Source organism: Erpetoichthys calabaricus, chromosome 1, assembly GCF_900747795.2.
Source record: "Erpetoichthys calabaricus chromosome 1, fErpCal1.3, whole genome shotgun sequence".
Taxonomy (NCBI): domain Eukaryota; kingdom Metazoa; phylum Chordata; class Cladistia; order Polypteriformes; family Polypteridae; genus Erpetoichthys; species Erpetoichthys calabaricus.
In genome coordinates, this window is record NC_041394.2 from 244,431,723 (window position 1) to 244,447,514 (window position 15,792).

At 37.3% G+C, this 15,792-nt stretch overlaps 1 protein-coding gene across 1 annotated transcript in view; it reads right to left on the minus strand.

Annotated features, from left to right (window-relative positions):
* The window catches only part of fgd6 (FYVE, RhoGEF and PH domain containing 6), a 178,924-nt gene that overhangs the window by 46,876 nt on the left and 116,256 nt on the right, over positions 1–15,792 (minus strand). The window contains exons 6-8 of the mRNA XM_028813419.2: positions 6,084–6,235; positions 5,369–5,525; positions 4,092–4,179 (exon numbers count right to left, since the gene is read on the minus strand). Of these exons, the coding sequence (XP_028669252.2) occupies positions 4,092–4,179; positions 5,369–5,525; positions 6,084–6,235 (397 nt within the window). The remainder of the gene's footprint in view (positions 1–4,091; positions 4,180–5,368; positions 5,526–6,083; positions 6,236–15,792) is intronic.

Consider the following 15,792-nt stretch of genomic DNA (forward strand, 5'->3'; position numbering starts at 1 on the left):
ATGTGCCTGTGAAAATAGAAAAGCAAGTTGAGCAGAGTAAATAAAAACCCTCTCCATTTAAGATCACTGAATTCTTAGGCTCTCTTAGACAAGCCAAGAGATTTAATCCCTCCACTGTATTATAGGTACACTCCTTAGGGTATTGATCAGGCTAGATGTACCTAAAAAGATCTTGTTAAAACACACATACACCCACAAAAACATCATCATCAAGAATCTCCATATTTCTGGATTCCAACATGGAGAGGTTGACTAGAACCCATGATAATGTAACTCTTGCCTGCAGTAATTAAACTACTCCCTAACACATTTTGCCTCACAGCCCCCAAATCCAAATATCCAAATTTGGGACCTTTTTTTTTTTCAAATGTTCTTTATCAAGGCTATTGCAGTTCCTATAGCCACCAACAAGAATGCAAACTGGTTGCTACATGTATAATGGCCAGTATAATAAATGTCTGGGCTGTTTCGAGCCACATTATGATTTTTTTTCTTCCATACTAGAAGTTATTCTTCCACTGATTTAAAAAAAAAAAATTATATCATTTCACAATCATGACTATGTGTTTTTGTGCATCTGTGTGTAGAAAGAGCTTGCATGAATGATCCGACAATTACAGAAAAAGAAATTCATATATAATATACAGTACATAGTATTGGTATAGTGTTATAGTTAATATTTATATATTGTCAGATTCAATTTCTAGCTTGGTCACAGTGTTTTTGTTTAAGTGATTTGATTGTTAGAGTGATTGTGAAATTTGTAACCGAGTTCTCTTTGCTCAGCTCTCCTCAGGTAGTGTGCCACCAAGACCCCCCATTTCCTAAGATGCAGTGAAACACAAAGTAAAAAACAAATCATCAACCTTTCCTTTTCATCTTAGTCTGCCATAGTATTATTTTTTTCACCTTTACCAAAACAAAAATGTAAACTGCCTTCTAGATTTACATGTTGGGTGCAACTTGTAGTAGAATCAGAAAATAATACTATTGAAATTTTTAAGAGAGACACTGAAAGAAGCAAAGTCGTTTGTGTTAGTTTCCCTCAACCTCAATTCATTATTTGAAAACACAGCTGGGAAAGAACATTTCACTGTCCTTCATGTACAACAGTGTGTTAGACTGCTTTGGACAAAATTGTAAATGGTATCTAATCCACATTACTAACCGAGAATGATAAACCGGATGGACGCAGGGACATCCGGCAATGGGCCGTGGACGCAAAAGACGTACTGCGCAGGCGCCCCACAAATCCCCCCCCCCCCCCCCCAAAGCAACGGGAACCGGATGGAATGCAACCTAAAATAAGAAATGAGGCACTGCGCACAGAAAAAAGGAGTCAGACCACAGAAAAAAGGAGTCAGATGCCGGCGCTGTGCACGAAACCCATTGCACACGAAACGGGACACACACAAAGAGAAGGATTCAACAAGCCCCTACCACACAAAAAAAAAAGAAGCCGCGAGCACCACATAAAACCCATTGGACACAAAACGGGACAGACTACGGACATAGCACACGAAACGTACACAAAAACGACGATTCAGACCCACGACCACACTAACATAAATAACAAATGACACACAAAGCCCCATTTCTAAATGAACCGTCCCTATTAAACATACGTCATCTCAACACGTTCACACTATGCAGAATAGGTGGATCTCATTACAATGTGGCACTATTAACCGTTCAACCGCAGAAAAGGCTCCATATTAACAGATAGTGCAATCCTCCTTATTACTTATCCATATTTCTCACGCTGAAGAACAAACAAGTCATGAATTCACGATCACGGGTACAAAACGATACGGCTCGGATAACGGGACCAAACACAATTCACACTATGCAGCATAGGTGGATCTCATTACAATGAGGCACTATTAACCGTTCAACCGCAGAAAAGGCTCCATATTAACAGTGAGTGTGATCCTCCTTATTACTTATCCATATATCTAACGCTGAAGAACAAACAAGTCATGAATTCACGATCACGAGTACAACATGAACGTAGACGCATGCAGCGCGCGTCTCACAGTGCTGCATCGATACAGGCACGGGTTCAAAACGAAACACCTCCCGTCTCAGACATACAGAAACGACAGCGAAGGGACAAAATAAATAAACGCAGACGTCTAAACCGCGCATCTGGAATGCCGGAAAACAAGCAGGCAAGGCTCCAAAAAGAGAAAGCTCAACTGACCTACATACAAAAACGGCAAGGCTCAATACAAACAATGAACGCCGTAAACTGCAACAGGCTTCTCACACAGCACAGGCAAATCGATTACAGCTCCAAAACAACACGTCCCAAATACTGGACATACAACGACGCGCCTCTCAAACGGCACAAGCAAAACATACAGGTCACGGACATCAACGACAGACACCTGCTAAACGCTTACGCCAGTTAGCTGACAACGCGTTCAATAATGAGTCCACTATTCAGGAAAATTCATTCGGATTAATGAATGTCATTTGCAATCATTGTCATTCACTTAACTTCCCTGAAGAAACAACTGGCAATACAAGTAATACATTTACACGTTGTTGTCAAAAGGATCAAATTAGACTGCCTCCTTTACATTCATATCCTGAATATCTACAGAAGCTTCTAACTAACGATGTACCTGAAAGTAAAAACTTTATGAACTGCATTAGATCCTACAAATCGGTATCCACTATGAACATGAACAGTAGCACTGCACGTGACATCCGTCTTGCAAAACTGTTAATTATTGATGAATGTACAATGGCATCCAGTCACTTACTCAACATTGCTTTCAAAAGATACAGTTAGTACAAAACATGCAATGTCCAGATTCAGATCATAACAATTGGTTATTACAACTGGGAGATGGTACACTCACCAATACAGATAGACTTCACCCAGATATTATTACAATTCCTCAAGCCTTTATCTGAGACGACTTAGTTACAGAGATATTTGGAACAGCAATCTCATTAGACCAAATGCCCCTTTTAACACAACGCACTATATTATGTCCAAAAAATATTAATGTGTAAAACATAAATACCCAAGTCATTGCATTACTTCCTGGAGAGACACAACTCTTTCTAAGCTCTGACAAAGTTGACTCTGATCACGACAATGACCATCTTCATTGACCTTACAAGTTCTGACCTGGAATTACCTTTTACACTTAAACGGCGTTTACAAAGAAATTTTCCAATAAACCTTTACACTGTGCCACACACTTTATTGTTTGCTTTCTATATGCATCATCTACACCTTCACACTATTCTACATCTCATTCATACATCACGCTCTTTATCATTTCCCAACACCAGGGGTTGGCGAGCGAAGCGAGCAGGGGGCGGAGCCCCCTAGTACTTCCAGAATCCCTTAAATGGAAAAAAAACATTTTATTAACTGGAGAGATAGTACACTACAGTGCAGGAAATATGCATCTCTGCGTTACTAACATCATGCATTCTGTTTATGTCTGTGCTCATTTTACTGTATTACAATCAATGCAGTACAAGTTTAAAGCTTTTTTTTTAATTCTCAAAAAATTTGACACATTGGCTGGACAGTTCTCCAATTAAAAAAGTATTTTAGAATGATATAATTAGCCTTACACAAAAACAAAAAAATTACAGAAAAAGGTCATTGTAGAATTTGTTAATCAATAAAGTTAAAGAATTGGTCTTTTTAATGGCATTATATATAACCTGGGAAGCTTTCCGAAGCTAGAGTTTGGAAGACTCCTACTTTCACAGTAAGGCAGTGAGGGAAACAATGTGCAAACGTTATGTGGCTTTTGTTTTTTTACTGACTCTTCCTTCCAACCACATTTGGAGGCAAACACCATGTGATATCACAAGCTGCAATTACTACTGTTTCGGCCATGAAAACCTACTAAAGACAACTAAAAAGTATGCAATTAAGCCTTGTGATGTTCAGCAATCATGTAAAAATAATAAAAAAATTATACATTTTCCCACCTCACTTTTTGCCATCTTTAACTTTTTTTTAATAATCAGACGCCCAATAATTAAGTAATAAGGGAACAAAAAAAAAAAAAAAAGTACAAAACTTCACAACAATGCTCTGACTAATAAATTACCTGTTAGCAGTAGTCGGTACTGTGGAATTCGTTGTACAGGCTTTAGTAGATAATGCTTCAGAGCCAGGTTTGCACATCGAGGGCTCATCTAAAAGAAAATTGTTAAGTATTTATCAAATTCATCATTCATTTGCAAAAGGAATTCAACTGGTTGGTTACTAGAAGCACCACTGCTGCAATATATCCATCAAAAACTCTCAACTACTCACCATCAAATAACCAAAATAGAGTCAAAATAGTACTAACTTAAAAATCTGAGACCAAGATTCATGAACAACTCTGAGCACCTTGGATATTATAAAAATAAAAATGTATAAAAATACTTGAGGAAATAAGTTAGAGCTAGAAACTGACTTCAATATAGTTTAAGTATATTAACTAAAAATCCACTACCACAAAAATATATTTTAGGGTAATAAAATAAATTTTTGGCTCTTGGTTGAATAACCTTAATATCACTTTCACCTAATTGCTGAAAGGGAAATAAATACAATAAAGTACCAAGTCTTGTTGGGGCTTTGTGTACACTTGAAACAATACTCCAGGCAAAAGGCCACACATTATACAAAGTTTCAAATTTCTATTAAGTTTTTCTAAGCCTTTCCTCAGGTACATGGAAGGTCCAATGGTTTCTAAAGGTCAATGAACACCCATCTGTGAGGAATAGAGGTATGTTTATCTGTGTCTGCATATGAGTGTCCCTAGTGATGAGCTGGTGTCCCAACTAGGGCTGGTTCCTCCACTACACCTGATCCTACAAGGAAAGCATTTGCCTCCCAATAATACTGCAACAGAAAAAGTGATTTCAGAAAATGGATGAATTTTCATACAGGACTGTAATGTGGTAGATCCCTAACAAGTGATATTTTCAGATCTGAAACCCCACAAACTTTACTCCAACATGCTTGCTGTAAGAGATATGTGTCCATTATCAAACCCACTTAAAGCCAGAGTCAGGACAACAGACAAACCAGGAACCAACCCTGGACAAGATGCTACTCTGTCACAGAGCACAAACTTAAAATTGGTCTAATATGCATGATTGTGGGTATACCCCAACCAAGTCAGTGTGGTCTTAGTGCCAGTCTCAAGCCCAGGTAAACTAGGGAGGGTTGGGTGAGGAAGGGCATCTGACACGAAACCTGTGCCAAATCAAATGTGCAGATGACAATGGTGTAAAAAGACAGGGATAGATGGAGATGGATAATCCACTATGGCAGCCCCTAAATGGGAGCAGCTGAAGGAAGACATAAAAACTGATTCAGCAGACACTGTACCTCAAACTCCTTGACAACACTGCCAAAACTAGGGTTCTTTTTACACTGCTCATCCAGTAGTGCAATATTTTTGTCAAACTCCTTAATGTATGTAGAATACATTTTAAGGTATGGCCCCTTCTTCACAAAAATATCAGCAATTCGCTGATGATCATTCCTATAAAACAAACATATAGCCATTAAATTCAGTTGTTGACACTGCACTAACGAATTACAATATTAATTCCAGTGACCTGAAGGCACAGCATGTCCCCAATGTGTACACTCTGCTTTCCAATTCAGGTTTAAACAGAACTTTAAAAGTTCTGCCTTGTTACTTTAACAATTTAAACCATTTCCTCTCCTCTACCCTAAATAACAGCAAATTACAAATCAAACTCCACATTAAGAAAACAGGTACTAAGAAACTAATTTTCATACCAGTGACAAATTAATCCAGTAAAATTTAAGCTAAAAACAGACAATATTTAGTGACATATATAAATTATCAAAAATCAAGTACTATTGCATTTAATAATTACATTTTCCAGTTCGATAAAGACAATATCCATCCATCCACTTACCCAGTTCAGTGGTAGTCACAGTAAAAGAATACCTCTTTTCAAAATGGAATCTACCGTATTTAAAGTGAACACATGGACATTTTTTTTTAAACTTTCACCAAAAAAAAAAATTCTGTTACATAATGGGGGGGGGGGGGGGGGAATCTGCTTACCAATGGGCTATTCGGTCCTCTAGCTCACGGAGCAGATCACGGTTTAGCTCATAGAGCTGCGGCAGGTAGTAAAGAATCTGGTTTAAGATGCGATCTTCAATCACTGGTTTCCCACAAAGCCTAGAAGATTTGGCAACAGCATCTCGAAAATCCTACCAAAAGAAAGGTAACTGTCTCTCATACAGAGTACATTGTCATCATTTACAAAAAATTACATAATCACAAAAATTGTGTGTCACTGAAATTAAATTGTGGATGCCAAACTACACAACTGGCAGCCACAAGAGTGCACAGAGACTGCCTCTGATTTGCCAAGATTATGTAAATGATTTCTATGATGGAAAATTACTGGAAAAATCTTGTAGTGTGAGAGGGTCTTTAGTTGGAAATGCCTTCCTCCAGTGAAAGGAGTGCACAAACTTCTAATAATTTGATGGAACCCTTTCAGACTGGTTTCAGAGACAGCATAGCTGTGAAACAGCACAGCGGCAGTCGTACAAGGAGTTCCACAGGGCTCTGTCCTCTGTTTTTCTGTATTTATATGCTTCCCCTTGGCCATATCATTTGTAGCTTTGGACTGGGTTATCATTATTATGCAGACGATACTCAGCTCTGTTTCAATGTTAAAAGTGGAACTTCATCAGACCTCTCTCAGCACACAACTTGCCTCAGTGAAATTAAAACCTGGATGGAGCAGAACTCTTTAAAATGAAATTGCAACAAATCTGAACTCCTGCAAATTGGGACTAAACTGCAACTTAATAAAATGAGCTCTTTCCCAGTCCACCTTGGCGATGATCTCATCAGACCTGCCTCTACTGAAAGGAATCTTGGTGTCATTTTTGATTCCTCCCTTTATTATTCCACTCACATAAATCACATTAAGCAATATTCTTACTTTCATCTCCGTGACATATCACGTGTTCGCTCCTTCCTCTCCTTTTCTAATGCTGAGAAACTTGTCCATGCTTTTATCACATCCCGCATCGATTACTGTAATTCCCTACTGGCAGGTGCCCCTTCTAATCTTGTATCACAGCTCCAGCTTATTCAAAACTCAGCTGCAAGAATCCTTACACTGACCAGCAGCAGCGAGTACATAACACCCATCCTGCTTCGCCTTCATTGGCTCCCTGTGTCTTGAATATAAAATTCTACTAATAACCTACAAAGCCTTAAATGACCTTGTGCCAAACTACATCAGTGACCTTCTCCATCACTATGTGCCTGTCCGCCCACTAAGGTCCTCTGATTCTGGCAATCTACACTCCATAGGTGATAGGGCCTTCAGCTGTATAGCGCCCAGACTCTGGAATGACCTACCGAAATTAATTAGATCAGCTGACTCCATGAATTCTTTTAAAAAACAACTCAAAACTTATCTGTTCAGGAAGGCTTTTAGCTCTAACTGACTTTATTACCCTTCTTTCAGTTTACCTCTAAGTCAAGATGCTCATGTAACCAGTGTGTGTGTACTAGACCATCAATTATGTTGGCTGTTAGGCTTTTCTCTGAATTTACTATCTTACTCTTCTTTATTTATTTATCTGGTTTAGTACAATGCTATATACTGTATACCCTGCCGTTCTTTCTTAAACTGAAGTGCCTTGAGCATGGGAGAGGCGCTATATAAATAAAATGTATTATTATTTTATTATTTTGCACAACCTCTTGGAACAGTAAAAGTGCAATAGCATACTTATTAAAACTCCCACTGAATCATATTAGGTTCTAACATTTGTTTATATCTCATGTTTCTCAAATTTAAATATGTTGTGCAATGAAAGGAACAGAGCAAAAATATTAATCTGACCTTCACAATAAACAAGTTGATTTTACATCAGACAAAAAAAACACACACATAATTACATTGGTTTTCAACCTTTGGCTTTTTGGCCATCCCTACTCATGTGCCCAGAAATGACATGTGAAAAATACCTATCAAGCAATTGCAGATAGTCTTGAAAGTTAACCCAAAAATTTCCAGTTTTATACGGTATGGTTTTGTTAAATATATGCTTTGATGTGGCTATTAATAAATGGCTAAAATATATCTCTCTATGTATGGTCTTAAAATAAGTGCACAAAACTATGAAAACTGGATTAAAGTAAAAGACAACATCACTTAATTTTGTTCTGAAAATCATGCACAAGGATACAAAAACTTAAAACTACATTAATAAAGTCAACCTATGAAGAATGAAGACTTCTTGAACTAAATGATATCAGGTCATAATGGAAAGAAGTTACAGTGTTCAAAGGTTCCTGTGTTGACTGCACAAACTAATGTTAAACATCTAACATATTTAACTTTTGAATTCTACACAAGGATCATGATGAAATACCAGAAAATAATTTTAGTCTAGTAGCCCAGATTTGTAATATGTGAAATCTTTTTATATTTAATTCAATCCCAGCTGTAAAAAAAACTTGACTAGAAATCTTTACATATTATACATAACAATACATCAGTGTATAAATGGAAGATGTTGTAAAGAAAGAGCTATAGATATTTTTTTTTCCATTTTTTGGATTTTATTGATTTTAATAACAAATAACATTCCATACAAATAAGTCAAGTTTTACAAGACTTGGTTCAAAACAAATCATCCCCACCCATGACAAAGAGAGCTAGGCCAGCAGAGTAAAACTTTAAGCTAGTATAAATAATAAATAGATAAATTAATAAAAATAGAGTAAAAAAAAAAAAGAAAAACATAAAAAAAGGGGAGAGAACCTGCTTCCTCAATTAAAATGCTTATCATAAAATGTTATTGATTAGTTCCTGCCAGGCTTCGAAAAAGTTTTGCACAGATCCTCTAAGTGAGAATTTGATTTTTTACAATTTCAAATAGTATATAACATCAGTTACGCACTGACTTAAAATAGAAGAGCTAGGATTCTTCCAGTTGAGCAAGATAAGTCTATGTGCCAATAGTGTAATAAAGGCAACTACAGTTTGTTTGTCCTTTTCCACTTTAAGCCCATCTGGAAGTATACCAAACACAGCTGTTAGTGGATTAGGAGGGATTGTGGCACAAATGCTGTCTGAAAGGTATTTAAAGATTTTGTTCCAGAATTATGTTAATTTGGTGCACGCCCAGAACATGTGGCCCAGTGAGGCTGGAACTTGACTGCAACATTCGTAAGTTGGATCTTGCCTTGGAAAATATTTGGACAAATTTAAACAAGACAGATGTGCCCAATATATAATTTTAAGTTGAACAATTGTATGCTTTGTGCATATGGAGCTCAAGTGAATTCTGTGCATTACTACCTTTCACTCCTTTTCTGAGATGTTGAGTGAGAGATCGTTTTCCCACAGTACTCTTGGATCTTTGAAAGGGAGGGACTGTAAAATGGTTTTATATATTACGGAGATGCTGTCCGAGTGATCAATATTTTTCTGGCATAGAGGTAGGTGGGAGGTGAGGAAAATTGAGCAGGTTTTGTTTAACCAAGGTATCTAATTTGAAGGTAGTGAAAGAAATGTGTTGCTGGAAAATTAAATTTGGAGTGTAATTGTTCAAAGGATGCAAAGATGTTGACAATGTACAGATCTCTAAGTGATTTAATCCCGAATGTTTTCCACATATTAAAAACTGTGTATATTTGAGAGAGTGGAAAAAGGTGGTTCTCGTGCAGAGGTGCCACAGATAAAAAGCTTCTCTATCTTAAAATACTTCCTACATTGGTTCCATATTCTGAATGAGTGAAGCACAATTGGGTTGTTAGTATATTGGCGAGGACTTGTACTTATTGGGGTACAAAGCAAGAATTATAAAGTAGTACTGCAGGATTTTATTTCTATTGCGGACCAAACCTGTGTATGTTCATTTATTTATGTCCATGTCCAGGTTTTTATACCTTGTATATTTGCTGCCCAGTAATAAAACTGAAAGTTAGGTAGAGCCATGCCACCTTCCGCCTTAGGTCTTTGTAGGGTCGCCCTTTGGATACATGGATGTTTTGAATTCCAAATGAATGAGGTTATGGTCGAATGTAATTTCTTAAAAAATGATTTATTGATGTATATTGAAATGTTTTGAAATAAACAAACAAGCTTAGGAAGGATAGTCATCTTAACAATGTTAATTCTTCCAGCTAAAGTGAGATGAAGGGAAGACCATCTATGCAAGTCTTGCTTAATTTTTTCCATACAGACGGCAAACTTTTGTTGAAAAAGAGCTTTATGTTTACTTGTGATGTTTACCCCTAGGTATTTAAGCTTATCTGTGATGATAAAGGGGGAAGGTGTCCAATCTAATATTGTGTGCTTGAGAATTCACTGGAAAAAGAACACTTATTCAAATTAATTCCGAGACCAGAAATCTTTTGAAATTTTGTTAGTACTGTTGGGACTGCAGGCACAATATTTTGTAGGTATGATATACACAGTACCATATCATCTGCATATAGAGAAATTTCTGTTCAAGTCCTTCTCTAATAATCCCCTTTATCTCATAAGTATTTTGAAAGTAAACTGCCAGTGGCTCAATGGCTATTGCAAACAGCAGTGGTGACAAGGGGCATCCTTGTCTGGTACCACGTTCTAGTTTAAAGTAGTCTGAATTAATGTTGTTAATACAAACTGAAGCTTCTGGACTGGTATACAGTAGTTTGATCCATGCACAAATGTTTGGGCCAAACCCAAATTTCTCCAATGTAGTGAAAAGTTAGTTCCATTCAACCATATGAAATGCTTTTTCGCCATCCAACGAAAATATCATCTCTGGGGTGTTAGACTTTGTGGGTGAATATATTACTGTACATTGAACAGGCATTGAAAATTGGAAGCTAAGTGTCTGCCTTTAATAAATCCAGTCTGGTCTTGTGATATTATTGAAAGAAGCACTTTCTCAATCTTTCTAGATAGGACTTTGGAGAGTATCTTAACATCATTATTCAGAAGCGAATTTGGTCTGTATGATGCACATTGTAATAAGTCCTTATTTTGTTTAGGAAAGATGGTAATTAATGCTTGGCGAAAATTTTGAGGTAGAATTTTATTGTCTCTAGCTTCTGTAAATGTTGCTAATAAAAGGGGAGCTAGCTTAATTGAGATTTTATTTCTAAAATTCGGCAGGGTAGCCATTAGGGCGTCCTGCTTTCCCATTCTGAAATGAGTTTAGAGTATCCAGTAATTCTGATAGTGTCAGAGGTTTATCCATCCTCTGCAGTGAGTATTTATTTGTGGTATCTGTAATGCATCCAGACATTAAATGTAAAGAATTATTATTATTATTACACTCAGTGGAATGTAAGGTCTTATAGTAGTCTCTAAATGTATGCATTATATTTTTATGGTCAATGATTTTGTCTCTGTCTGTGTTGGTGACTGCTGGGATTGCATTGCAATCTTCCTGCTTGTGCATTTGTTGAGCTAAGATCTTATTAGTTTTCTCTCCATGTTCATAGTAATGATGTCTTGATTTAAAAATTAGTTGTTAAGAACATTTGCTTAGTTGTTAAGAGGTTGAGTTCTGAATGCAGAGCCTATTTTCCTATGAAGTGCCTCACTTGGACACCTGGCATTTTCTTGATCTATTCTAGTCATTTCACTGGTTAGCTCTGATACCTTCTGTAATCAGAATATAAGTTTAATGTCACTGTGCTCTGTACAAAAATTATTTTATAAATCCACGCACATGTACAGGCCAAATTTAGCACACAGAGGCTCATCATTCAGAATTGCTAGGCAAGCATTAGAAAGGGTCAACTACGAAACTGGGCATTGTACTATTTCTGTATGTTAGAGATGAAATTGAATCCTTTCCTTGCCTTGTTTGGAATGGCATGATTTACTTAAGTGGGAGCCTGCACATGGAGAAAACAGTATAAAAGACTTGGACAGCAGCCAAACACCTCGAAGCCAATGGACGGATGGGAGTTATTGTCATCCGTCCTGAAAATCCTTCCATCACAGCAACGAAAGTGGCAGACTGTATACATTGAGATCCCACCTTAGAAAGCTAAGTTATTTTCTCTTATGTGATTTCTTATCGCCGTATCACTATGGGAGAGGTATCACCTTTTAATATTATATCTATATAGTTTTGGGTTACTTAAAACACCACAATTACAAAAGAACTTATTCCAACTAGGGAGCTAGCGACCCCTAGAGGAAATACCTTCTTGGTTTCCAATTTATTTCTGTGAGAAAGATATCTGTCCTCTTAAGAAAGCCTTCAGGCTTTCTCCAGCCTATTCTTGCAGAAACCACTGAGGATGTATTTTTCTCAAAAAAGAAAAAAAATCATTTGTTTGGATATAAAATTCTGTAGTTTTTGTCTGCTAATAAAAGTGGGTTAAGACCCCATCTGCGAAATGAGTATGGTGGGGCATAATGATTTTAGCGCCAAGATCAAAGGGGCAGGGTCAGACACAACAATAACGTTGTACTTACAAGATTTAATCATAGGCAAGAAATTGTTATCTACAAAGAAATAATCAATTCTTGAGTAGCAGTGATGCACTGGTGAGTAGAATGAATATACTCTTGAGTTTGGGTTTAGAAATCTCCAGGGGTCTGATAAGTTATGATCAGTTACAGTGGTGTGAAAAACTATTTGCCCCCTTCCTGATTTCTTATTCTTTTGCATGTTTGTCACACAAAATGTTTCTGATCATCAAACACATTTAACCATTAGTCAAATATAACACAAGTAAACACAAAATGCAGTTTGTAAATGGTGGTTTTTATTATTTAGGGAGAAAAAAAAATCCAAACCTACATGGCCCTGTGTGAAAAAGTAATTGCCCCCTGAACCTAATAACTGGTTGGGCCACCCTTAGCAGCAATAACTGCAATCAAGCGTTTGCGGTAACTTGCAATGAGTCTTTTACAGCGCTCTGGAGGAATTTTGGCCCACTCATCTTTGCAAAATTGTTGTAATTCAGCTTTATTTGAGGGTTTTCTAGCATGAACCGCCTTTTTAAGGTCATGCCATAGCATCTCAATTGGATTCAGGTCAGGACTTTGACTAGGCCACTCCAAAGTCTTCATTTTGTTTTTCTTCAGCCATTCAGAGGTGGATTTGCTGGTGTGTTTTGGGTCATTGTCCTGTTGCAGCACCCAAGATCGCTTCAGCTTGAGTTGACGAACAGATGGCCGGACATTCTCCTTCAGGATTTTTTGGTAGAAAGTAGAATTCATGGTTCCATCTATCACAGCAAGCCTTCCAGGTCCTGAAGCAGCAAAACAACCCCAGACCATCACACTACCACCACCATATTTTACTGTTGGTATGATGTTCTTTTTCTGAAATGCTGTGTTCCTTTTACGCCAGATGTAACGGGACATTTGCCTTCCAAAAAGTTCAACTTTTGACTCATCAGTCCACAAGGTATTTTCCCAAAAGTCTTGGCAATCATTGAGATGTTTCTTAGCAAAATTGAGACAAGCCCTAATGTTCTTTTTGCTTAACAGTGGTTTGCGTCTTGGAAATCTGCGATGCAGGCCGTTTTTGCCCAGTCTCTTTCTTATGGTGGAGTCGTGAACACTGACCTTAATTGAGGCAAGTGAGGCCTGCAGTTCTTTAGACATTGTCCTGGGGTCTTTTGTGACCTCTCAGATGAGTCGTCTCTGTGCTCTTGGGGTAATTTTGGTCGGCCGGCCACTCCTGGGAAGGTTCACCACTGTTCCATGTTTTTGCCATTTGTGGATAATGGCTCTCACTGTGGTTCGCTGGAGTCCCAAAGCTTTAGAAATGGCTTTGTAACCTTCACCAGACTGATAGATCTCAATTACTTCTGTTCTCATTTGTTCCTGAATTTCTTTGGATCTTGGCATGATGTCTAGCTTTTGAGGTGCTTTTGGTCTACTTGTCTGTGTCAGGCAGCTCCTATTTAAGTGATTTCTTGATTGAAACAGGTGTGGCAGTAATCAGGCCTGGGGGTGGCTACGGAAATTGAACTCAGGTGTGATACACCACAGTTAGGTTATTTTTTAACAAGGGGGCAATTACTTTTTCACACAGGGCCATGTAGGTTTGGATTTTTTTTCTCCCTAAATAATAAAAACCATCATTTAAAAACTGCATTTTGTGTTTACTTGTGTTATATTTGACTAATGGTTAAATGTGTTTGATGATCAGAAACATTTTGTGTGACAAACATGCAAAAGAATAAGAAATCAGGAAGGGGGCAAATAGTTTTTCACACCACTGTATAAACTATGTAATTGTCTTCGCAGTGTTAGATGTCATCATCCCTGTGGCAGGAGACCTATCTAGGTCTGGATTTAAAACACAATTAAAGTCCCTAGCCATTATAATTTTTATGAGTGCTCACATTGGGAATGGATGCAAAATCAATTTGGATGAAGTCCCTATCATCCACATTAGGTGCATAGATATTTATCAAAATCACTTTACAGCTAAATAAATTACCCATGACAATCACATATTTCCCTTCAGGATCAGATATTACATCTGATACTGCAAATGAGACTGTTCTATGTATAAGAATTCCCATGCCTCTAGTTTTCTTTGTAAAGCTGGAATTGAATATTTGGCCAGTCCAATCTTTGTGCAGCCAAAACTGATCCTTGCTTAATAAGTGGATCTTCTATAAAAATACTATTTTAGTGTTTAGACCTGTTAGGTGAGAGAATACTTTCTTTCTCTTTCATTTGTGATTCAGACCTTTAACATTCCAGCTAACAAAGTTAACTGTTCGATCATGGAGACATTGCTTCTGTAGTCTTAACTGAAAATAAGACAGCTTTGATCTTATTTTCCAATTTTCCCATTACGTTGGCACTTATAAGGATTAAAAGGATAATGAGGCTGAACCACACTTCACAAAGTCCCAGTCCTCTGACATACCTAGAGACAGAACACATCCGAAACAAAACAAGCTCCCCAGCAGCGGTGTATGAGGATTAAAATTGAGATATCTATGGACAATACAGTCCAAATACTATAAGCATAAAATATGATCTTAAAACAATCTTGAGATAGTAAACCCAAGGAATGATGTTAAAAAGTAGCTCTGGATAAGCATAGTAATCCCTAATACAATAAACCAAGGGTATGATGTTAAATAGTCTCCTTTTAAAAATAAAAAAATATATATATTTTTTTTTACACATACATACATACACATGTATAATTGTAATTAAAGCATAAACAAAAAGTGGCCGAGAAGGGAAAAGGGTGTATAATTACGGTACCAGTATCATTGCAAGTGGATCAAACAGCCGGTAAGATCTTCTTTGCCATGCCATGGCAGGATGCGACTCATTGTCGTATTTTCATAAAAGTGTCTGGATCAGTTTTCTTAGCTCATTTTCTGTTTCCTCCGCTGAGGTAAAAATATAGTGCTTGCCTTGAATGTCCACTTTCAGTTTGGCAGGATACAAGAGGCTGTATCTGATTTCACCTTTCTGTAAGTGCTGTTTAATGTTGTAAAAAGCGGCATGTTTAACAGCTGTTGAGGGTCAGAAATCAGGGAAAATACGAATGTGGTTATTTTCAAATACTGTATAATCTCTTGTTTCTATCTGTGAAGTAACATTATATGTACTTTAAATTGTAATTTTTTAAAACGCACAATAAGAATCCTAGGTTTAGAGGTATTTGATCCCCATTTGCGGTAAGCTGCTGCTATCTCATTGTATGATCTGAAGTTCTCTCCTGTTATTTTAGAGAATAGTTCAGGTACGAATTTCACTGGGTTTGGACTTTCACGATTCTCAGGGAGACCT